Source organism: Nuphar pumila, chromosome 7, assembly GCF_984573655.1.
Source record: "Nuphar pumila chromosome 7, dmNupPumi1.hap1.1, whole genome shotgun sequence".
In the NCBI taxonomy this organism is placed as follows: Eukaryota; Viridiplantae; Streptophyta; class Magnoliopsida; order Nymphaeales; family Nymphaeaceae; genus Nuphar; species Nuphar pumila.
In genome coordinates this window covers 121,218,139-121,242,963 of record NC_143255.1, presented here as the reverse complement: position 1 = coordinate 121,242,963, position 24,825 = coordinate 121,218,139, and the positions used below count along the sequence as shown (strand labels likewise).

The window sequence follows — 24,825 nt, the reverse complement described above, 5'->3', positions numbered from 1 at the left end:
AAATCTAACTTTGATAATAAAAAAATCTTGTTTTTCAAAGTTTCCAAGTCCTTTGATTTCAAGAGAAGTGTCATTTGCAGTTGAAACAAAAGATAGTAAAACATTTTTTGTATATTCGGAAAGTGCAAAAATATTGTGTCATATGAAAAGAGACACCCGAATCTAAAATCCAAAGAATCTTACCGGAAGAGAAGAAGATGATATGGTGGCACCGAAAATGGATCATTTGAAGAAAGGTTGAAAAGCCTCCATGACTTGACTTAATGATAATGCACCATTGTTGAAAGTAGATGGATTCTCCTCCCTGTGTGGTTGAAACGTGGTAGACATAGCCACCTTCTTCTTCCACTTTGGACAATGACAAACTGGCTTAATATGTCCTGGTTTTTTACAAAAATAACATAATTTTTCCATACTCCCTTCCTTAATTCCATCTATTTTGGCCTCCTTCTTCCCTTGCTCCTTGATTTTGATTTTGAAACATGTTGAAATGAGGAGGCTTATATGTTTTAAAATTGTTTCCCGACCTAGGGATGGCATAAGCTCCTTCATTTTCATCTTTGGTTGAAGGCATAGCTAAAACACTTTGATTGGTTTTACCCATTCCAATGTGAGTTTCTTCACCACTTAGCTTAGTAAGAACATTTTCAAGAGGTGGAGAAGTGAAAGAAGATAAAAGAGAAGATCTTATTTGCTCGAATTTGGGTCTAAGCCCATTCAAGAAATTAAAAAATTGATTTTCTTCTAATTGTTTGTGTCGCAGCTCAATGGCTTCTCCACTCCATTTTGGTTCAAGAATAGCAAGTTCATCTCATATATATGATAATTCGGCGAAATATTCTCTAATGGTCATTCGCCTTGTTGAAGGGCCAACGCCGTTTTTTTAGATAATATTTATGAGATAAATCTCTCAAGGTATACATCCTCTCAAGATATTCCCAAACTTGAAACGTCTTTTTAAACTTCAAAATGTTTGCATTGATTTTAGTCTCAACCAAAGAAAAAATCCATGAAAGGATTTTGTAGTTTTTCATTCTTTCCTCTCCATCAATGACTTTTATTTCCCCTTTTTCAACTATAGTAATTTTTTGCTCGGGTTCCAAAATTGTACCTTTGATATAACCCCAAAGCCTGCTTTCTTTGATGTGAGATTCTATATTACTGGCCCAAACATGATAGTTTGACCCGTTGAGTTTGAATTTGAGGGAAAAATGTGTCCTTTTCCACCATTGAAGAGCTTTTATGGGAAACAAAAGAGTCTTTACAATTACAACACTTACCACAATGGATCTTCTTTTTGCTATTTCTTGAAGCACATCAACCGACAAGAATCTTGCAAAAGCCTTTCACGCCAAAATAAAATAGAGAAGGCACGATTTTTGAAGCACCGATCGCGATGGCTATAGCATACACTTCCACTTCTCATAAACCAAGCTATGATACCATGTGAAAATATCTTCAAGAATATCAAGTCCAAGGATGACTTGATTAGCTCACAAGAAACACAAAGAGAATAGGTGCACAAAGGCACAAAGAAACACTCACAAAAGAGCACAAAGGCATAAAAAATTTATCTTTTATTAAGGGAGAAAACACTCCAAAGCATAAGAATACAATAAGGAAACACTCCTTATTTATAGACTACAATGGGATCTAAGGAGGGGCTCCCATACATACATTGGAGCCCCTCCAACGGTCATATTTATGATCGTTGGAGGGGTCCAACGTCTATTATGTGGACCCCTCATTCAATAATAAAAAAGAAAAAAGAAAAAAGAGAAAAGAAAAATGAAAAGAAGAAAAAGAAAATACATATTCAAGTGAATATGCAAGTTACATGTGAAAAGACAGATTTACCCCTAGAGAGTATTGTTAAAATGTACCTCATATATATATATATATATATATATATATATTACATCAATACCCGATAGGGGTATTTTTGTAATTTTGCATAGTTGTTTTAGAAAACAACTATTTTGTTTAAATGTAAATTTCTTTATTTATTTTTTAGCTTTTATTTTTGTATTTTTTAGAACCAAAGAGGGGCTCCAACCATAGAGTCGTTGGAGCCCCCAACGGTCACAAATGTGACCGTTGGGGGCTCCCAACGACTCCATGGGAGCCCCCTTTTGGCTCTTCTTTTGAGGCCTTTTGGCCCTCCTTTTTCCTCCTCTCCCTCTTGTATAAATAGGGGTGAACCCCTTGTGTATTTTCATTCTTGAGAGCTTTCTCTCTTCTCAATAAGAGGTTTTTTATATTGTTGCCTTCTTAAAGGCTTGTGCTTGTATTGTCCCTTTGTGGACTTGTGATATTGTCTCTTTTATTCATTGTTGTAAGTGCTTGTATGCACTCTTTATATTTCCGCAATATCTCATTACAGGTATTACAAAGAATATATATATATATAGAGAGAGAGAGAGACATAGACATATATATGGAATATATGCATATGTATCTCTCTCTCTATATATAAATATATATTAGATACAATTTAACATATCCATCCAAACTTGGTATTTTATATTTACAAGTGCCGGACCACGTTTCTCTTATTCATGAAATTATGCTTCCAACGTAATCCGCTACTACTCCAAGTACTCCTTCAAGGTGGCATCCCTCACATTGCCCACTATTTCGTCACTAGCATTAAAAAATGTATGAAAATGCCCAATAATTTCTTGCAACACTTCCTTTGCGATTGTTTTGTCGCAAATTCTCAAGGATGGAATACAATTACAACCTCTTTTGTGCGAGGCAAAATGATGAAATTTTTTTATGGTTTCGATTAGAGGTGGGCAATGGGTAGAGTGGCCCGCCATGGCTCGGGTCTGGGCCTTTAAATTTTGCCTAGCCCAAAGCGACCGACTCAAATATATATATAAAGCCCAGCCCGATTGGGCCCATGAGCCTAACGAGAGGGTTGTGGGCCAAGGATTTCCCAATGGGTCGGCCCAAACCAACTCAATTGACATGACAAACTTTAACCGGGTCGTCCCGCTGCCCACCCCTAGTTTTGATCACCTTCATTTAGGCACAATACTCGTGCACTTCTTTCCCACATAAGTTCCTCTTGAACATGTCCTTTTAGCTTCCCCTACCACACTAATCACCCCTTTAATCAAATCAGGTACAACCATCCCTCATGCAGCTTTTAGTTTGTTGTCTCATAGCTCTATTCTCTCACCTTTGCACGATGCCCAATGCAAAGTCAATGATTTATTAACTTTTGCAAATCCAATATCTCACCCTTAGCCTACAAGAGATTTTGTTCCACCAATCCTCTACTTTGGCTATGAACATGAACCCTTATCCACCATAACTCGAATATGTGGGGTGACCTAGAACTTCGTTGCAACCAAGAGAGATCATGGTATTCTTCCATGAATTCTTCATAAACTAGATATCAATCAAGCATCCGTAAGCAAGTCATCTTCCTATTATTTGACCATGAGTACTCTGCCATTGCAATATCGATCGGGGAAAAAGCTTGAAGAAACTCATTGAATCATCTCATTAGATAATGCCTCACCATTAGTTGGTTGTTGTCCTCCATACACAAGGTGGAGTTGAAATCCCCCCATACACCAAGACAAAGAGAACTCATCCATCAAAAGGAGAAAATCATCCCAGAACCTTTTCAATTTAATGTTGACCCATAGACCACCATAAGCAAAACAGTGCCTCTTTGACCTCAACTAAAGTTTAATTGTAATGCAGATGTCTTTCAGTTTTATGCCAACTTCCTCGCCCCAACCACGCAACCTCTTGCCACATAACTATTATGTCCTCATATTTGCCAATTGATGGCTTGCAAGCAATCATAGTCCCTCTATATACTATTTATGATATCAACATTCATCTATTCCAACTTCAATTCAACTAAACTCACTAACTCAAAATCTTTTTTGTTTGGTCCTAATTGACAAAAAGAGTTGGTGACTCCAATCACCCAACCATCGAATGTTCCACACCCCTATTCTCACTAGGGCGAGACTAAATCCTCCCTCACGCCTCTCGGAGAGTGAACCACCTTTCTTTCAATATGATCTTAGAAGTGTCTAATGCCCTCAATTCCAGCACCAGCATTGACTTCTCCTTGGCTTTGGTGGACTCCACGCCCCTCACCTCCCTAAGAGAAGTTTTTGTCTTCCCACGCTTTGTTAATAGCTTGCTAAACTCATTAAAACTCAGCAAATGCATTCATATTGCTGTTATCACATGCATTATCTAATGAATCATTATCAGATCCACATGGATTAACATTTTCAGCTTCAACATCACAAGCGGAAAAGGATTGAGAAAAATAAGTTGATTGTCCATCATAAAATCGAACAATGTTACCAACAATTTTATCTTCATTATAAATTTTCTTAAAGTAAAATTCTACGAGTTTTATTTTAAATGTGATCTAATACAATACTATTACAAAAATTGGGTTGCACAGATTTCAATACTTGTCAAATTTTACACCATGTAGCAGATGTTATTGATGTGATGGTTCGTTCAGTGAGAAAATTCGAAGCTCCACGAATGCCTTATAGATAAATGTTGCAAGACTTGCCTCAGAGGTGAGGTAGCAACAGAGGACAGGAGCAGCAAGAACACCTTCTTACAACTTAGACCTTAACTATTGCACCATAGTAGAGAGTGTAAACTATCTGCCAAATCACCTTTTGGCATAGTTGCAAGCTATTACAAAAAATTAGTAATCTTGCTTCTCCCAATATGAAAATGAACTTCCTTGATATTGTAAGTGTCGTTTATAATGAATATGAAAATGCTTAAAATTCATTCCAAGTAAAGAACACAAGTTCTAACTATACTTTTTGCGTGGCTTTCTACTAGCTTCCCTTTATGCTCTCTAAATGTTCCATGCATCACACATCAAAGCATTTGATAAACAAACTTGCTTCATCTTCAACCCACTTTTTACTCAAGTTATGGTTTAAACATGCTTTTACACTCTCTCCTTGTATTTTGAAGCTAATACATGTCTGACACTTGTCTGTGTGTCTATACATACAAATACTACATACATCTATTGTATATTTTTTCAAGCCTCCACGTGTCTGACACTCCATATTCACTTCTAACACTTTTTTATTTATCTTTAACCCGCATGTTTGCAATGCCCTGTGATTCTTGGATTTTCTCAAGATCATGTGATTGTAAGTCACAATCACAACACATTCTCAATGTTAATGAAACATGAGAAAGTACAAGTGATTGTGAAAAGCCCGATCAATATGGAAGTTAACAATCAAGAGTACCGTATCATCATATATCATGATATTTAAGGTATCCACAAAATTTTGCGTAATTTTCAATTTTTTTGCATTTTCCACCTTACTACCCCACATCTAGGGCTGGTAAATGAGCTGAACGAGACGAGCTTGCAGTGTTAAGCTTGGCTCATCCTTGTGGTGACTGGTGAGCCAAGCCAAATTCGAGCTCATAATGAGTCCAAGTTAAACAAGGCGAGTTCGAGCTGGCTTGTTTATGGGAAGAATACATTGTTTGAGTTGGAAGAAAGAAGGCTACAAAAAATACATTTCAAATATATCTAAAATACATTTCTTACTACCTAATGAGGTTATTTGAGTCAATCCGAGACGAATACCTATTGTTCATATTCAGCTTGTCGAGCCTATTTTATGAGTTTGAATGAGCTCTTTATGAGTTGAACATGAGCCGAGCCAAAGTCGAACATGATCCTGGCTCAGCTTGTTTCCCAGACCTACACCCACATCTATGGGAGATATTCGGCACATTTACTATTTCAAAGTGAATAACAAAAAGATGGTCCATTCTTCTAGAAATTAACCATTTTTATAGGCACATATCTTTTTACCCTCCATTTCTCATTCCTTTTTATTTTCAAAATTGTTTTTTGTCTTTACTTTCAAACTTAAATTTTGTTATCAAGATATTTACAATTTCTCAATTACCATATTTTTTATTTATTTAAGCAAAAATATTGTGGGACATGAAAGCTAATGGCCTAGATACTAAAGCTAAAGATAGCAATTGTTTATAAATGGTGTTCTCAAAGATGTGGTTTAAACTTCTAAAGGATCTCATGATCAAAATAAATTGCAATGCATGAATTTGTATTTTGACACAGATAATGGATCGTAAAGTTATCCTTCCATCAAGACCCATGTATACCTAACATGTTAAAATATATTGTATAGATCATATATACATATATATATATGTGTGTGTGTGTGTGTAAACTGAAATACCCATCAGGGGTATTTCAGTAAATTCACATTGTAATAGGGATCAGCCTATAGGGCTTGTCTTTTCTTTCTTTTTCTTTTTCTTTTTCTTTTTACTTTTTGTTTTTTGTTTTTTGTTTTTTGTTTTTTGTTTTTTGTTTATGGTTGCTGGGACAGCCCAACTAGCTGTTGGGCTTCCCACACTCTTCCGTTTGTTTGGTTATAAATAGGGGTTTTCCCCTTGTATTCTATAATGTTTTTCTATGCATTTTGCGTGAAGTAATACATTTATATTTTTTACATTGTTGCTATCTTGTGAGTTGTTATTTTTGTGTGTCTCTTTTGTGAGATTGTAATTGGTCCATTACCGGGCTTCTTGTGTTTGTACACTTTTATAGCCTTTTGTTGGTATTGTGTTTGTGCACATCTTGTTTCATTATATAACATAGACAAGCATAAGGAGCATTCCTTGACCATAATCCAATGCACATTACTAGAGTCCTAACTTAGTGATGCACCTCCATAGGCAGCCTGATCATGCATACATTTTACCTATGTATTAATCGTTATTTATGCATGATCCATGGTAAAATCGCGTTAAAACCCTATGTTTGCTGTTAGTTTCGAGAAATCGCATCGCATTGAACTTTATCATAAAATCGCATGTTCTGAAGTTTGACCCTACATTTCTAACATTTGTCATTAATGCAGGATTTTAGTAAACTCAAGTAGGTCAGACTTTTATCATTTGAACTTTAGTTAGTCAGGATTACTATTTGGCAAACACGTTTTTCAAGAGGCCTTTCCTTGGAAATTTTGAAATATATTCGGACTAAAACTAAAAAATCGTGTTCAACCTAGGTTTTGGCCTTAAATACCATCATTAAGGATGGAGGAGGCATTTTTCCAGTTTTGGGAATCACGCCCCCTCCATCCAGCCCCTTCTTCTCCTTCTCCCTTGCCTTCTCTCTCTAAAACCGATGTTCCCTCTTCCCCCTCTTCTTCTTCTTTTCCTTTCCTCTTCTCCTTCCTCTCCCAACGTCAATAGCCTCTACATCGGTGGGGGCAACGTGTGCACCTTGGTGGAATCTCCATCTCCTTCTTCTTCAGCCCTTCATTAGAAGCAAACTTCGGTTTGTATCTCTTCTCTCCCCCCTTCTTCTTTTACATATTGCATTGCATAATAGATCGTTAGCTTAGTTTAGTTCTTTAAGTGATTTGCATTTAATCATTACTGCATTGCAAAACAAAAACAAAACGAGAAAAATTAGAAAACAAAAAGAAGAAAAAAAACACAAAAGAAAAGAAAAAAAAAATTTGCCGTTTTGGTAGATAGCCGTCTTTGTTTTTGTAGACAGGGGCAGCCACCTGTGTAGAGAGAGAGAGGGAGAGAGAGAGAGAGAGAGACGGCTGCACAGAAAACTCAATGACATACACTTGATTAGGGCTTCTCTCTATATTAAATAGAGAGAGGCAAAAAAGAGAAATTACATCTAAATCCTTATAAGAGTAAAATTTCAAAAAGACTCTAATATAAGAGTACTTAACATAAAACCACCTATTACTTAACATAAAACCACCTATTCTCAACACTCCCCCTCAAGCTAGAGCATAGATATCAATCATGCTCAGCTTGTCACAACATTTGGAGAAATTTGGCCTAGCAAGAGGCTTTGTAAACATATCTGCAACTTGGTCTTCCGACTTTAGGTATTTTGTAGTGATATGCCCAGCTTGAATCATATCTCTTACATAGTGACAATCAACCTCAATGTGCTTTGTTCTCTCATGAAAGACAGGATTGTTTGCTATATATGTTGCCGCTTTGTTATCACACATCATGGTCATTGGAGAGGAAACCTTCACCTGAAGATCATGAAGAACAGTGCGAACCCATATCAATTCAGCAGCTGTTTGGGCCATAGCCCGATATTCTGATTCTGCACTTGACCTGGAAACCACATTTTGTTTCTTACTTCTCCATGAAATCAAGTTGTCTCCCAAAAACACACAGAATCCTGTGGTAGACTTTCTATCTACTACAGATCCAGCATAGTCAGCATCAGAATAGGCTACTATCTCCAGAGTTCCACCTTTCCTGAACAATAACCCCTTTCCAGGAGAAGATTTTAGATATCTGAGAATCATTATGGCTGCATTCCAGTGTACCTCAGTTGGTTTATCCATAAACTGGCTAACTTTGCTTACTGCTAAAGCAATATCTGGTCTGGTAACAGTTACATATAATAACTTTCCTACTAGGGAGCGATAGCTTTTGCTATCAACTGGTTTTGACCCTTCTTCAAACAATTGAACTTTATGGTCCATGGGAATATTTGTTGGTTTAGCTCCCAACATGCCTGTTTCCTTTAATAAGTCAAGAACATACTTTCGTTGAGACAAAACCATCCCTTCACGGCTTCTAGCGACTTCTATACCCAGAAAATACCTGAGTGACCCAAGGTCTTTTGTAACAAAGTGTTTTTGAAGATGAGCCTTTGTGGCTTCAATAGCTTTCACATCATCTCCTGTAAGAATGATGTCATCCACATATACCACCATAACAACTATGCCAGAACTAGTTTTCTTTATAAAAAGTGTATGATCTGTTGTTGATCTATTAAAGCCAAATCTGGACATCACGTCAAACAACTTTTGAAACCATGCACGAGGACTTTGTTTCAAGTCATAAATCGCCTTTCTCAATCTGCACATCTTCTGACACTCCCCCTCAACCTCGAAACCTGGAGGTTGTTGCATGTAAACGGTCTCAGATAGATCCCTATATAGAAATGCATTTTTCACATCTAATTGACACAAGTTCCAACCATGTTGAACAGCTACTGAGAGAACAAGACGGATGGTACCCATCCGTGCAACAGGAGAAAAAGTTTCAAAGAAGTCAATTCCATATGTCTGAGTATACCCTTTCGCGACTAATCTGGCCTTGTACCTTTCAATAGAACCATCAGATTTGTACTTTATTGTATATACCAATTTACATCCAACAATGTCAGCATCTGCTGGAGAATCAACTAGATCCCAGGTATGCTGAGATACTAAAGTTGTCATTTCTTCTTGCATAGCCAACTTCCAACGAGTATCATGTTTTGCCTGTTGATAGTTCAGAGGAATAGTTTCAGCAGATAAGGCTGAGATAAACGACTTCATCTGATGTCCAATTCTGGCATGGGAGACAAAGTGAGATATGGGATATAAGGTACATTGTCTTGTCCCCTTTCGTAGAGCAATAGGCATGTTATCATCATCCTGAAGATCACAATTGTCAGTAGAACTTACCTTAGGAGAAGAAGAAGATGAAGGCTCTTGCGGAAGTGGAGCTCTACGCACATATACCAATGGTGGATTATTAAATCTGGAAGAGGATGAAGTTTGGTTTGGTAATGAGGGCACAAATTCCAAAGGAAAAGGAGGTATAGGTAATGGAAAAGACTCAGTTGGACCAACCTGCAGCGGGAAACCGGAAATGGAGTAATATGGAGAGGATTCCAGGAAAGATACATCCGCACTGACATACTCTCGGCGAGAAGTAGGATCATAACATCGATAGCCCTTTTGATTTTTGGGATAACCGATAAATATGCATTTTGTAGCTTGAGCAGCTAATTTATCACGGTCAGGGCCAAGTTTGTGCACAAAACAAACACATCCAAATATTTTTGGTGATAAAGGAAAAAGTGGAGCATTAGGTTTGAGGATATGTAATGGAATTTGATCACCCACAGAAGACGAAGGCATGCGGTTGATCAGATAGCAAGCAGTGGTAATCGCATCACCCCAGTATAACGCAAGAACATTAGATTGAATCATAATGGTCCTGGCAACATCAAGGAGGTGCCGATGTTTTCGCTCAGCCACCCCATTTTGTTGAGATGAATAGGCACAGGAAGTTTGTGGTTGGATGCCATGATCGTGGTAAAATTGTAACAGACCTTTTGATTTAAACTCGAGAGCATTATCAGTGCGAACAATCTTGACAATAGATTCAAACTGAGTTTTTATTTCAAGAATTAGGGATTTGATAAGACTTGAAACTTCAGATCGTTCTTTTATTAAAAAAACCCATGATAACTTAGAGAAATCATCAACAATAACAAGATAATAACGACACTGAGTCCTAGTAGGAATCTTACTAGGACCCCATACATCTGCATGAAGAAGTTCAAACAATTTATTACTAGACTGACTCTGACTAGAAGGGAACGAACTTCGATGATGCTTGCCCAACTGACATGCTTCACACTGAAATGATGTGGTGGAAGGAATCTGAGGAAAGACCGACCGAAGTTTTGACAATGAAGGATGACCAAGACGACGATGCCACTGAACAGGACTGAGTGAATGTTCCACTGCAGCATTAACAGAACCCATTGGATGATGTAGGTAGTAAATTCCATTTTCTTCATAGCCTCCACCAATCTTCTTCCCCGTCAGCAAATCCTGAAAATGACAACCCATTTGATCAAAAATCACTCTACAGTTTTTTTCTTTTATAAGGCAACTAACAGAGAGTAAACTTTGAGGAAAGTTTGGGGCATGAAGAACATTATTCAACTGTAATGAGGAGGATATAGAAATATTTCCCTGACCAGCAACCGGGGAGGAGCTCCCATCGGCTAAGGAGACTCCAAGCTGAGCCTTAACATCCTTAAGATCTGAAAAAACATGTGAATTTCCACACAAATGTCTGGAAGCACCAGAGTCAATAACCCACTTACTATCAGTCGGATGAAGATGATTTCCGGTTGAATATGCAACACCAGCTACAGGAGGTCGAAGAGCTATCAGCTCATCATATTCTGCACGACTAAGGGTGATACTACTTTCATTTTCAGCGATATTCTCTTGTACATTTGTTGCCTCGAGAGTAGTCACATTTGCTTTAGGAGTATATGACTTTGATGAAGAAGATGTTGGCCGACCATGCTTATCCCAGCAACGATCTTCTAAATGTTCAGATTTTCCACAGAATGTACATTGAAGCTTTCCTCTGCCTCCCATACCACGTCCACGTCCACGTCCTCGTCCTCTGATATTCTGAATATTTCCACGCCCATAACTAGATGGGACAACAAGAGCAGATGACTGAGTTATAGGCTGAGACTGTGGCAGAGAGATCGCAAGTCTACTCAGACGATTATAAGCATCAGCAAGAGTGGGAACATCTGATCCAGTCAACATTTGAACTTTTGCAACAGAAAAATCTGAAGAAAGCCCTGTAAGAAAACGAGCAACCATGGTTTGTTCTTGATGATCCTTTTGCTTCGAGCAACAAAGAGGCCTGTGAGCATTAAGTCTTTCAAACGCAGCTTTGACAGAAGCATAATACTGGGCCAAGGTCTGATTTCCCTGTTGTAAATTATATATTTCTTGTTCGACTTGCAGGATACGACTCACATTCATTTCTTGTGAGTATGTATCACGAAGATTGTCCCACATCAGTTTTGCTGAATTATAGTAGATCAATCCATCTGCAATATGGGGTTCAACACTATTCATGATCCATGACATAACTATGTCATTATCTTCATCCCAAGTAACATATTTTCCCAACTTTTCAGTGGGTTCGCCTTCCAACAAAATGTGTTTTCGACGATGTCCAGATACCGACATCATAAAAGTTCTGGACCATCGGGCATAGTTGGTTTCATTCAACCTAACGGAAGAGCCATATGAGAAGGGGTTGGCAAAAGCCTTATACTCCCCAATCTGTTCCATTTTCGAATCATATTTCGAACTTTCAGCCATACTGTTCTCTAGAACAACAAGTATTTAAGTAGAGTTTTCCACCACTATAAGGAAGCAGCCCTGCTGTTTCCACAAAACAGTCCACAACCAGCAGGTAATCACTCCTGCTGCTTCCACGACAAATGTATAGCTGAAACTAATACAGCACGAAACACAACTCACCCCAGCAGGGAGTTAAGACCATTGGGGCACCCAAACACACCACGACCAACAATACTATTCAGTTGCAAAGCATACGAATACGACAACTGCTGTTTCCAAAACATATAGAGCATAACTGACAATCAGTCTTCAAACAATTAAATAGATCAATCATATCTCGATGACACGCAGCAAAAAAAAAATCAGAATCACGGTAGTCACGCAATCAGCACAGAAAAATATGACACTCTCGGCTGGCACGCAATATCACAAACACTTGTTGCGTGGCAGGAACAGCCCGGAACAGCCAACAACTCTCGGCTGCGATACAGCAGCACAGAAGCCTGCTGCGTTACCCAAATAGCAGCACGTCAATCACAGCATGCACGCATCAGCAGGAACTCATCATGCTCCAGAAAATCACGCCAGGCGATAAAAAATCCAAAAAAAACAGATAAAATCTGTTTACAGCTCCAGGAGATCACGACAAATCTGGGTAAGATCCATCCTTAGATCTGACGACAGATCTGGGTGACATCCCAGATCTGTTATCAGATCTTCCCACTAGTGCAACAGCAAACCTGATATATTTTTTTTCGCAGTCTGAAATTTTTTTTCGTTGGTGACGATCAGTCCTCTTCGAAATCACGCTCCCGAGATCGCAAGCTCTGATACCATGTAGACAGGGGCAGCCACCTGTGTAGAGAGAGAGAGAGAGAGGAAGAGAGAGAGAGAGAGGGACGGCTGCACAGAAAACTCAATGACATACACTTGATTAGGGCTTCTCTCTATATTAAATAGAGAGAGGCAAAAAAGAGAAATTACATCTAAATCCTTATAAGAGTAAAATTTCAAAAAGACTCTAATATAAGAGTACTTAACATAAAACCACCTATTACTTAACATAAAACCACCTATTCTCAACAGTTTTGTGATTAGCGTTTTTCTGAATTAAGTACATCAGTAGTTTTAAAAATAGATGGTAGATTTATTTTCATAGGCATAGTGTGCTGTAGGTGTTTTTGTTTGATGTCTTTTCGTGTTATTGCATAAACAACATTTTATTTGTAGATCATTAGCCTTAGTGTTTTTGTTTTTTGTTTTTGTTTTTTTTTCTTTATTATTTATTGATTTCGTTAGTTACCATCTTCAGCAGTTTATTTCATTCATCGTTTTTAGCTTTTAGTTTACTAGTTCTTTATTTAGTAGCCTATTACTTTAGACGTTGTTTTCTTCAGGTCAGTTCATAAGTATTATTTCATTAAGTGTTTCATTAGTTGTGTTAGCCCACATGCCCTTTTATTTCATTAAGATTCGTTAGTTGGTTGATTCAGCTGTTACGACTTCTTGTTTAATAGTTAATATTTTTATTTTGTTAGTTGTTTAACAATTTAAATAGATTCAAATTCTAGGTAAGGTTAGTATAAGTTTATTTTGATTTGTTCTTAGTAGATTTAGTTAGTTGGTCAACCAGTTGTTTCACGTTTGTTAGGTAGTTTCACTAATTCATTTTTTAGTAGTTTGTTAATAGTTAATTAGATTTTGTTTTGCTGATTTTTTAGTGAATTACCTCTTAGAATTTGTGTAGCTTTGCTTTGTTGCTGTTGTGTTTTAGTTTTGTCCCATTGCAGGGAAGCGTTGGAACGTGCAATAGAGCTCTTTTCGTGCCCTCAAAGTACCCTTTGAGGTCCCCTCAAGCCCTCAGAAATGCCCTCAAGAAGCCCTCAGAGGGACCACAAGTGATATGCAAATAAGAAAAGCAGAAAAAAGGGGACAAGAAGACCTCAGCACTGAAGCCCATTTTCCCTTTCTTTTAGATTAGGCTTTTATTTCATTTTATTCAATTCATTGGGGTTATAATAAGGCTTTTTTATTCTTTTATTCGTTTAAGCCCTCTACATAGGGCAGTACTCTTTAGTTATTCATTTATTTAATTAATTCTTTCTCTTTATTTTGGCAATAAAGAGTAGCATAGTTGTCTGTTTGAATACGAGTATTTCTCGTTCCTTGAGTTCGACCCAGACTCCACCACTCGTGCGAGCCGATTTTTATAATTTTGGTGTCTGGCTTTCACTGGAATTTCATTAAAAATATTGTTTTAAAAAGGGTTTTCATAAAACTTACACCACAGCCCCAATGTCCCAACCCCAAGAGTTTCAATTATCTTTCTATTTCAAATAATATTATCCTAGCATGATGCATCTTTGGATTCATGGTGACTCATAACCGGTATGAATGATCTTGGAGACTATGGACCAACCCCGCCACTATTAGTTTGTTTTAACTTTTTCTTTCTTAAGCAAACAATCGGTAGTTTGTAAAGCATCCTTTACAAATTTTGTAATGGACAAGACTTTGCATTACAGTCTCCTCTATATCACATAGCACAAACCCATGACGAAAAGAAACCTCTTAGCCATTAATATTTTTGTTTCCATGAAAGTTTCGATGACACAGAGAATAGGAAAAGACCTCAATGGTCAAACGAAATTTCAGCTGCTGAATGTACAAAGGTTGCAAAAATTTAACGGCCCAAATAAATGAAGGAAAAATCCAAAAAATGGAAGCATTCTTACCTTGATTAAGATAATAATGTAATCTAATAAAACAATCCAATATTTCCAAGAAGACAATGCAAGACAAGAAAATGAAGTGAAACCAACAAAAGAACAAAAAAAGACCAAAGTGAATGGGAATATCTGAAACATAGTAAAAGAATGGTTCTCAAGTATCTGATGGAAAAAGGCATGCATCTAGGGATCGTTCACACTAGAATTACATTCTCATGAAGGCAAAAGGGCAAACAAAAAGGTCCAACAGTTGGGTAGTATCTATAAGCATTTCTATGAATCACTAGTGATGAAGTAGAGAGTGATGTAAACATCCATCTGACACATTTTTTAAGTTCAAAAGCAATTGTAAGCACCAAGTACCTCAAAAAAGGTGTCACCATATCTTGAGAAGTTGAGATCTGATGATTCGATACTCTTGGCAACAAGTTCCTGAATACAACAAACTTTATCAGAAAAAGCAACAAACAGCTAGAAGGTATCCCATGTGGTTTCAAGAACTCTAACAATTATGTGTTTAACATCATTGGAAATTGACCTTTGTATGCTAACAAGACACTGATGATTATTAATCAATAAAGCAAGAACACTAGTTTTTTTTATTAATGAATAAACAAGAAACTGGTTTTCCGTTGAATAAAAGACAAAAGATTAAGGAGGTGGGTTGGGGGACGGGAGAAGAGGAACGAACAGCATGCTGCAATATACACATTCTACCACTGAATAGCAACAAGAACCACTCACGAAGTTAGAGAATACTAACCAAATCACCAGCACTATCCAAATAAATCTGGACCACTGCATCTGCAAAAGCTGCAGGGTCCAAAGGAGCTGAAATATTCCGTTTGCGGGTCTTAATCCGCGTACCACTGAAATTATAAAAAAGGAAAACAGGAATTCATTAGAAAGCAAATTTTCCAGTCAAGCAAAGAAAGCCAAAACATAATAGTAATAACACAATAAGACTATGAACTACACACGATTTGTAGCAGCTCCATCTCCAAGCAAGCACCAACCCATTTTACTAATATATTTGTGTGACGATAAACATATTGCAATAGACTCACTGTAAGAGAAATAATATCTATTGGACAAAATCAGGAAACAATAACCAAGCCTTGATGATATATAACAATCTTCCACGGCATGCATGTAAACAAACACCACAAGCCGGCATATAAAGGTTTCCTTTCTTAGGCTCTGTTCAGGGACCGGTGCATTGGAGTTCAGTCTTACCATTCTAATAATGGTTGTTTGAGAGAAAGAATTAGAGGAATTGAGGGGGTAGTTGCAGCAGTTGTTTGCACATAAAACTAAAAACGGAATTGGAAAAAACTACATCTAGAGGCAGTAATTGAGGGCTTTCACTTTTCCAATTCCATAAACTCCCTCCGCCGCCTAGCTCTCAAAAGAGATGAATCAGCATTTCAAGCTAAACCTTCATAGAAGATACAGATTGTGCAAACAAAACAAGTGTTACAGCCAAATATACACAAAGAACATCTCACCCAAAAAGAGGTTTTTACAACGGTTTGGAAATTGAAATTTGTAATGAGGCATACCAATTACCAATAAAGTCATCAAAAAGTGCACGTGTTCTCATGCAACAAAGGAAGAGATGAAAATTGAAACAAACGAAAAGTAAAAGGCCAGGCATCGATAGAACATTAAAAAGTTCTCATGTAATCAACAACTCAAAATCAATAAGGAATTTATCTAGCATGAGCTTCAAAACTTGATTCTGGCCACGGACGAAGAGTCCTAAGTAAGAATCTACGGACATAATTTAACAAACATAAAAAAAAAAAAACGATCAAAAGCAGGACCACATCTACTTGAACTTACATTGGTATGCTATAATAGTAAAATACTGAATTGTGTAAGTAATGTCAATGAACTTTAACTTACCCAAGGGTGGGTTTCTCCTTCGAGCTGCAACAAATTAAACACAAAACATCAACATCACCAAACAACCCAAATAAAAACTTCGAGGAGTTCCAAATAGAGCAGAAACATAAACGACCACCATAGCACGATCAGGGCACAAGAATCCCTATAACGATTTTTTTAAAAAAAGGGCTTAAATGTTATCAATCCAGATAGACGGAAACCCTCAAAATAAGCGAAACCCAACGTAGACTCTACAAAGAACCATCAACCCCAACAGATTTTTACATCGAAAAATCCCTCCAGAATCAACTTTTTTGCGACATTGGGAACAAAAAACTATTAAAAAAAAAGGCTACCGCAAGTAGACAACAAATCGGAGGAAAAAAAAGTGTTTTCTTTTACTTCCTTTGATAAAAAACCAAGACGGGACGATAAAAGAAGGATCCAACACCAGGAAGGCATAAAGAGAAAAGCGGGATAAGAACAAGAGACGGCGATCAAAAGAAACGAAGAAAGATCCAAAGGGAGTAACAAAAGAAACTTAGGAATAGGATAAAAGAAAACGCACCTCATAAACCACAACGGAGAGAGATCTGAGAACTCTTTTAGACAGAGAGAGGCGAGGGGGGAGGATACAAAGAAAGATCGATCACTCTCGCTTGCTCGCTCTCTCTATCTGTATCTCTCTCTATATATATATATAGAGAGAGAGAGAGTAATGGATCCGTGCTAAATTTTCCGAGCTTTTTTCATTTTATTTTAAAATTCTGACCATTGACAAGTTTGATTCCAACACATGAGTAGGTTTTTATAAAGTTCAAAAAATGAACGATCCAAAATCTTTGTAAATTTTCATGGCTCCAAACATCTTTTTTTTCATTGAAAACATATGATTCAGGTAAATAAACCATGCCCAACACATTTATAGGCCCCTAACCGCATAAAAAGCAATGGAGAAGCCCGAAAAACCCATTTAACACGGGATTTAGCACCAAATTGGTTTAGCACGGACCCATTTTCCTATATATATACACGAAATATGAGAACAGAAAGTTTCCAACACTTTTTTACAAATCCAACTTGTTCTTGTGTTTTTTATGAGAAAATATGATTTTTGAATGCTTGAATATTTATGAATAATACATTGATTTTAAAGCCTTGAAAAAATATCGTTTATGCATCAAAGTAGGATGATTCAAAAGCTCTTCTTGTGAAACCAAGCATGCAGATCATATCCGTATGTTAGATTCAAGAGAAAAAAATAAAAAATTATAATATATAGAGAAAGAGAGAACTGAACATATTAAGCCTTATTTCTCGTTTGCCCCATCTTGCTTAATAGGTTTTAAGTGTTTTATGATAGATTTCAACTGTTAAATGTGTTTAGCATGCACTATTTAATGGGGATCAACTCTCGGATTATATTTTTTGACAAAAATATATTTTTTTGAGACAAGAAAAACTAGTGCTTTCATAGCCATAGATTTTGGATCACCAGAAAACCCTATATACAAGTCAGATTATGACAATCTAAAAGCTGATCACATCTGCAGTGTTAGATATGAGAAAAAAATACTTAAAATCATAATTTTTCAAAGGGCCTAACGAGACCTAACTGAAAAGGAGGCCTAAGAAATGAGTTTCTTGGGCTTCTGAAATAGTACCCATACTAGGTACACCTAAGATGGGATACATTGGCCAAAATAGATTTTTTTAGCAACTATGTTTTGGAATATGGAATTGCATTGTGGTTGTCATGGACTTAGAAGGGAAGGCCCCCGCGACGTAGCTTCGGGTAATCACAAACACCAAAAGCACGCATTTTTAGATGTCTCCTACATTGCTTCCCAGACTTATCTTTGTTATTCTCCTTATCGGTAGAGTTAACACAGTAGTGGAAATTCATGAAATATGAATTCCTAAATCTGACTTTGTAATGTGTGCTACTTTATTTCATATTCTCTTCTTACTACTATTTTGATTTGTTATTCAATTCAGTCGTGAAAATCTGGTAGCAAGTGTTGTGACAGTGGCTGGAACTCCAATGAGCATTTGAATCTCTTGTAGCTGATTTTATCTTTTAGTTCATAACCACTCAACTAGTGACATATTTTACTGAACATGCCACTGCACTGGAGCCTACATGTTTGGGTGCTTTGTATGTATAACTGCATATTCTAAAATTGTTATGCTCAGATTACTGCATGGTTTAGAATAGAAGCATGCACATAATGAATGATTGACAAATTAATTTTTTTAGCTTTGGTAGATCAATAACCTGTACACAACCGATCCATATGCAGGACAATATCTACAAGTATATATGGGTAGTTATAATAGAGATTGCCCTATGTATTTCCTTTGCTAATTGTTGTATAACCTAAATGATAGTTCTTATACATTTATATAATCATAGTTCTTACACATTTCTACAGCTCACACATTCCTAATGTGACATACTCGTATTACACACGTTACAAAACACATATATTCATGTGTTTTATGTTGTGACCTTGGTTGTGATTACATTCAGCCTTTGCTATAACTTTGTGTACACAGAAACAAATGGATATGAACTTTATGTTTAAAAACATTTCGCATTTCCATGGTACTCACACACTCATTACGCGACATTACCCTGCACATATTGGGGTGCGTACACAAAAGTATATGGGGGTTATACACGAAAGAAACCACTTATTTTCAGAAATGTTTGTCGTATAGGGTCATTACTAAATCTCTGAAACTGCATGTCTTATTTATGCAATGCGTATTTCCTAAGTAAATCAACTACTATTATGTGCCAGCTGCTCTGGAAAAAAAAGAGAACAAACTGTGTTTTAATCTTTATTGCCATTATGAACATGTATACGACATCCTGATTGTAGTGGGAAATATGTGATGCTATATATTTGTGAAACACTATGTTTTAGGCTTTAGTGATAGAATGAATTGTAACTTGATATAGAAATGGGCGTATGTGCAATTTGTTTATATCTGAAATTATGTCATGTAAGCTGCTGATATTCAAATCTGGAAATGTCTGAGTTTTGACTGCTTTCTATAGAAGAGTTGTGAGATATATTAAAGAAATGTCATTTATTGAAATTGTTTGTTGCATGCAGTCAAGTTATGTGAATTGCTTTTCATTGTCCACTGTGAAATCAAAATGAATGATAAAGTGTTTGGGAAATCTTGCCAAATTGGGCAATATGGGTTGGGTACCTGATGTAGGTACTTGGGTTGATAAGCTTGTACCCAATGTCACTAACACTAGTGAAAAACTTAAATTTAACTTTTGTGAGCCTGACTGGTTTAAAGATATCGGGGCATCCGTGCTTGACTGGTTTAAAGGTACCAGAGCACCCTGAGTGAGTTTGTGCAATCAAGAAAAAAAATTATGATGTTTATACCTTGGTAAAATGGCTAAGGTTGGGGACCTACTACTATGGTAGTAGACGGTAGTTGAGGAATTTGTCGCTATACTTTGGGAAATTTAAATAAATGAAAAAATTAATCCACTCAGTTTCGGGCTTACCTTGGAGAGGGTAGGTGGTACAAAACTTTAGGGACATGTGTTTAATTGTTTCAAGCGAAAAGGACTCGTTGGGCCTCAGTCCTCAGAGTTGGGAGACTCGGACTACCAATGTGTCCTAGGTGGTAGCTCTTTGTTCTTCTGCAGAAGTTAGGGATGCATCCTATTTTGGTTTGGGCATTTGAGAGGTTCTCTCGGTCACTGGCCGCTCTCTTAGAATTTACAGTTTCGGTTAGAACGTTCAGGTTAATAAAACACCCATGAATAATAAACCTCTGAATGTTCTCTTCTGTTACGGGTGATTTAGCCTGCGTGTACCCATGGGATAAATAATGATAAACATTAATTAAAACATTTTAGGTATCACATCTGAGTAGGTAGTGACAGATTTACAATTGTATTCATAAATAGTTACCTTTGAAATATGGTCATTCACTTTTAACATTCAATGAAAAATGTGGTTATGAGATATTTAAATGATGTTAATGATGTTACCTTAGCATGAATTAAATTCTTTATTCCTGTGATGGTTGATTTGATCATGTTAGTATTCATATATTCTAGCTAGAAACTTAAATTGGCAATGTGCAGTAGTTTAATCATGTTCATATTCTCATGCTATGCTTAGTGCTATGCCTTATTGTTTGTAATTAAACAAATCTCTTCCATACTTGTTACTTAGTATATTTGTCAAATTCACAGTAATTCCTACTTAGACAGTTGTAGTCTAATTCCTATAAATTACTAATTTCCATGTGAAGATTAGAGTCTGTGATTGGTTGCGGGATGAGGCTTCAATCAAGATTTTAGATTTACTGTTACTGGGATAGTTTGAGTTTATTTTATTTTATTTTATTTAAACACGTCATTACAACTCTGATGTTATTATTCATTGATAATGAAATGAAATAATGTTTTGGCTGGCACTCCACTGTTATGTTTCAAAATGCTTACCCTTATAGTATTACTTGTTTTCGCTGTTAAAAAAAATATCAAAAATTTGGGTTAAAATTTTAGGGTGTTACTATTATGGTATCAGAGCCTGAGAACAATAAATCAAAGATCACGATCATGCCACACCCTGCAATCGCTCTGTGAGTATAATTTATTTTGTTTTGTTATTGGTCATGTTACTTGTTCTTTTTATTGTGATGCTCATATTAGCATATAGGTGAATTCACGCCTACATAGTTTCATTGTAAATGATTGTCTGAATGGATCTAGCATACTTGCATTGCATGATTGATGTGTGTATCATGGACACATGGGTTTCATGTCGAAATAATCGAATGTGAGGTGATGTAAGAATTATCAATGCTCATGAAATGATCTGAATATCTTAGATGCATATATGATTTGAGTCATGTGTGCATAACTCAAAGTATGTAGAAGTTACGTATCTTAAAGTTTAGTTAATTCTTGATATATACAGGATCACATTGTATAGAACTCATGCTTCGAGGTTAGATTTGAAAAATACAATGCTCCTGGTGGCAATGATATGATGCATAGGATAATATGTTTTTGTATGATATGATTGAAATGCCACGTGATTTGAAATTTTGAAAGTATACGATATATGCTTAAGTTTAATAGTAAACTATGATTTATGGAACCTTATTGATGAAAGGTGTGATTTTATGATTTATGTGCCATATGAAGTGATGATATGTATGCTTGTGCCTATATTGGTGGGTATCGACCTTGAGAGCGGTCATTTGTCAGTGCAATGAGATGTCCTTCCTAGAACAACACCCCTCTGATTGCGAAGCTAGACACATTAGTCTGTACTTCAAATGGTTGCCGATAGTCGGACAACTTTAGCAATGGTTCCTCTGTCAGGGCATGCTTTAACCCATCAAAAGCCTTTGGCATGCATCAGACCATAGCCATGGTCTGTCTTTATTAAGCAGATTTGTGAGCGCAGTAACAATCTATGAATATCTCTTGATGAAGCACCAGTAGTAATTTGCAAGTTCCAAGAAAGAGCGTAATTCAGGAACCTTAGAAGACGATTCCCAAGATTGAATAGCCTCAATCTTCTTGTGGTCCATCTTCAATGTGCCTCCTCCCACAATATGGCCAAAGAAGTGAACTTTCTTCTAACCAAATAGGCACTCCTCTCGCTTGACATACAACTCATGGTCCTTCAGAGTTTGAAACACAATTCGAAGTTGTCAAACATGTTGCTCGATATAATCATTGTACACCACTATCTCGTCTAAGTACACAATGCCAAACTTATCAAGGTGAGTGTAGAAAATCTTATTCATCAGGGTTGAGAAGGTGGTGGGCGTGTTCGTCAAGCCAAATGACATAACAAGGAATTTGAATGCCCTATATCGCGTCACACAAGTAGTTTTTGGTTCGTCCCCTTCAGCAACTCTGACTTGTCAGTAGCCTGATCTCAGGTCCAACTTAAAGAAGACCTTCACCTTTCTGAGCCGATCAAACAAGTTCGTGATCAAGAGAAGTAGATACTTATTCTTCACAATCATTTTGTTTAGGGACCTATAGTTGATGTACAAATACTTTGACCTATTGTGCTTTGCCTAAAACAACACGGATGCTCCAAAGGGAGCTTTGGATGATCCCTTCTTCCAGCATATCATCAAATTTCTTGCTTGCAGCTCAGGAATTGTCATACGATAGGGAGCCATTGCGGGTGGTTGTGCACCTAGCACTAGCTCAATTTGATGGTTTACCTCATGCCTTGGAGGTAGCTTATTCAGCAATTCGGCGGGCATAACATCATCAAACTCCTTTAATACTGACGCTAAGGCCTCTGGGACATCCGTAGCTTCTTCTGCCTCGTCTGTAGTGCGAATTGTGACAAGAAGAGTCTCATCATTACTTTTCATGTCTCTCTTCAACTAGAGCGTGGATACCAAGTGCTCGCATGGATTCATAGATATCGCGGTAACCCTGCATGGCTAATTCTCACCCTCAAAACTAACAGCGTTGAGGTGAGGCATCAACACTGCCTTATTGCTTCTCAAGAATTTCATTTCGAGGATGACTTTGAAATCATCTATATGTGCGACTGATAGCGTGATCCTTCCTAACTAGTTATGGATCTGTACTGGAACATCATAAACAACACCGTAGATGGTCCTTGCTTCAAAGTTAACTGCTTTCATGTGTCCCTTATTCTTTTCCGACTGCAGTTTCAACCGTTCTGCCTCTTCATGTGAGATGAAATTATGCGTGGCACCTATGTCTACCAATGCCTTGGTGAGTCTTTCATTGAGTAGAAGTTCTAAGTACATCAGTTCTTTGCATACGATTTGTTCTGTAGTGTCTCACACCTTCACTGCATTCATCATTTGCATTGCTCTGACTGTTGACACCTCTTCAGGTTGATGAACTTCCTCACCCTAAACAACATTCGCGGCTCGGGGTGCATGGTTATCTCCATTCCCTTGGCCGTGATTTCTGTTGAGACATGTATCCACCTAATGATCATCATGGTAGATACGACAATCACGACGATGATAGTTGCCACCTGAAAGTTATTTTTGTTCTGGTTGTTATTTTGGCCATCCAGTCAGCTCTGATTCTGCTGGTTCCCATGGCCAGCATTCCGTGCGTGATCATTCTTTCGATTGTCCCTTTGATTGTTACAGTCATTTCTATGTTGTCTGCCTTGAAATGTTGCGTTGTTTTTATCAAGCTCAACAAGTTTCTCTGCAACCATAAGTGCCTCAACTAGCGTTGCAAGGTCATGCTGAATGAGTTATGTGTTTGCCCATCCTTGCAAACCGTTACTGAAATAGAATAACCGGTATTGACCATCCATTCTCTTGACTTTCAACATTATCGAAGATAATGCCTTAACATAGTCATGCACTGACCCTATCTGTTTCAATGTCAGCAATCTTTTGCAGGCCATTTTTTTCTTGGTTTTTAGGCAAAAAGTAGTCTCGTAATTCCTTTTTAAGGTCCTCCTACATGACTATAACAACCAACCACTGTTGAACATCACCCAAGCGATGTCTTCACCAAAGAGTTGATTTATCCATAAAGTACATTGTTGCGGTCTGCAACACATTTGTGTCTTCCTCTATTCTCGCAGCTTCCAAAAACTCATTCATTTCATAGATAAAGTTCTTAAGATCATTTGAGTCCCGCGTGCCCTTATACTTTGCGGGCTCAGGTAGCCTGTAACGTGGCCCATCCACATGCACCACAACACCGCCAGTTGGGGCAGTCTTTAACTGCCACTCCAACTGATCATTTTTTCGTCAGACAACATCCAATTCAACAACCATGATATTGAACCGACTCAATAGATCATCAATTTTGGTGGCAAGGTCCTCCACCAAATCGCTGAATCTAGTGGCACGATTTTTCATAGAGTCTTCCACCCCCTCTACCGTTGTCTTGATCTCCTTGTTGAGATCCATAAAAGCAACGTAAGTCCCATTGACCAATTTCTTCATATTGGTCATTGTTTCAGTCAGCTCAGCCATATCGTCCGAGATAACTGACACATGATCATCGACCATGAAGTCTTTTTTAGGAGGAATCATACTGCCTGAAGGAGTCATGGTATTTTTCTTCAATGCCATTATCAATCCCAATGTCGGCAAGGCTCTGGTACCAATTTGTCATGGGCTTAGAAGCGAAGCCCCCCTATGACATAGCTTTAGGTAATCACAAACACCGAAAGCAAGCCTTTTTAGCACACAAGCAA

General features: G+C 37.3%; 1 protein-coding gene across 1 annotated transcript in view; it reads right to left on the bottom strand.

The window, feature by feature from the left end:
- Positions 1 to 17,265, bottom strand: part of LOC149833231 (uncharacterized) — a 58,017-nt gene extending 40,752 nt beyond the window's left edge. Inside the window, exons 1-4 of the mRNA XM_090012755.1 lie at positions 17,163 to 17,265; positions 16,613 to 16,636; positions 15,468 to 15,573; positions 15,068 to 15,136 (exon numbers count right to left, since the gene is read on the bottom strand). Of these exons, the coding sequence (XP_089868881.1) occupies positions 15,068 to 15,136; positions 15,468 to 15,573; positions 16,613 to 16,636; positions 17,163 to 17,167 (204 nt within the window). The 5' untranslated portion in view covers positions 17,168 to 17,265. The remainder of the gene's footprint in view (positions 1 to 15,067; positions 15,137 to 15,467; positions 15,574 to 16,612; positions 16,637 to 17,162) is intronic.
- Between the last annotated feature and the right edge of the window lie 7,560 nt (positions 17,266 to 24,825).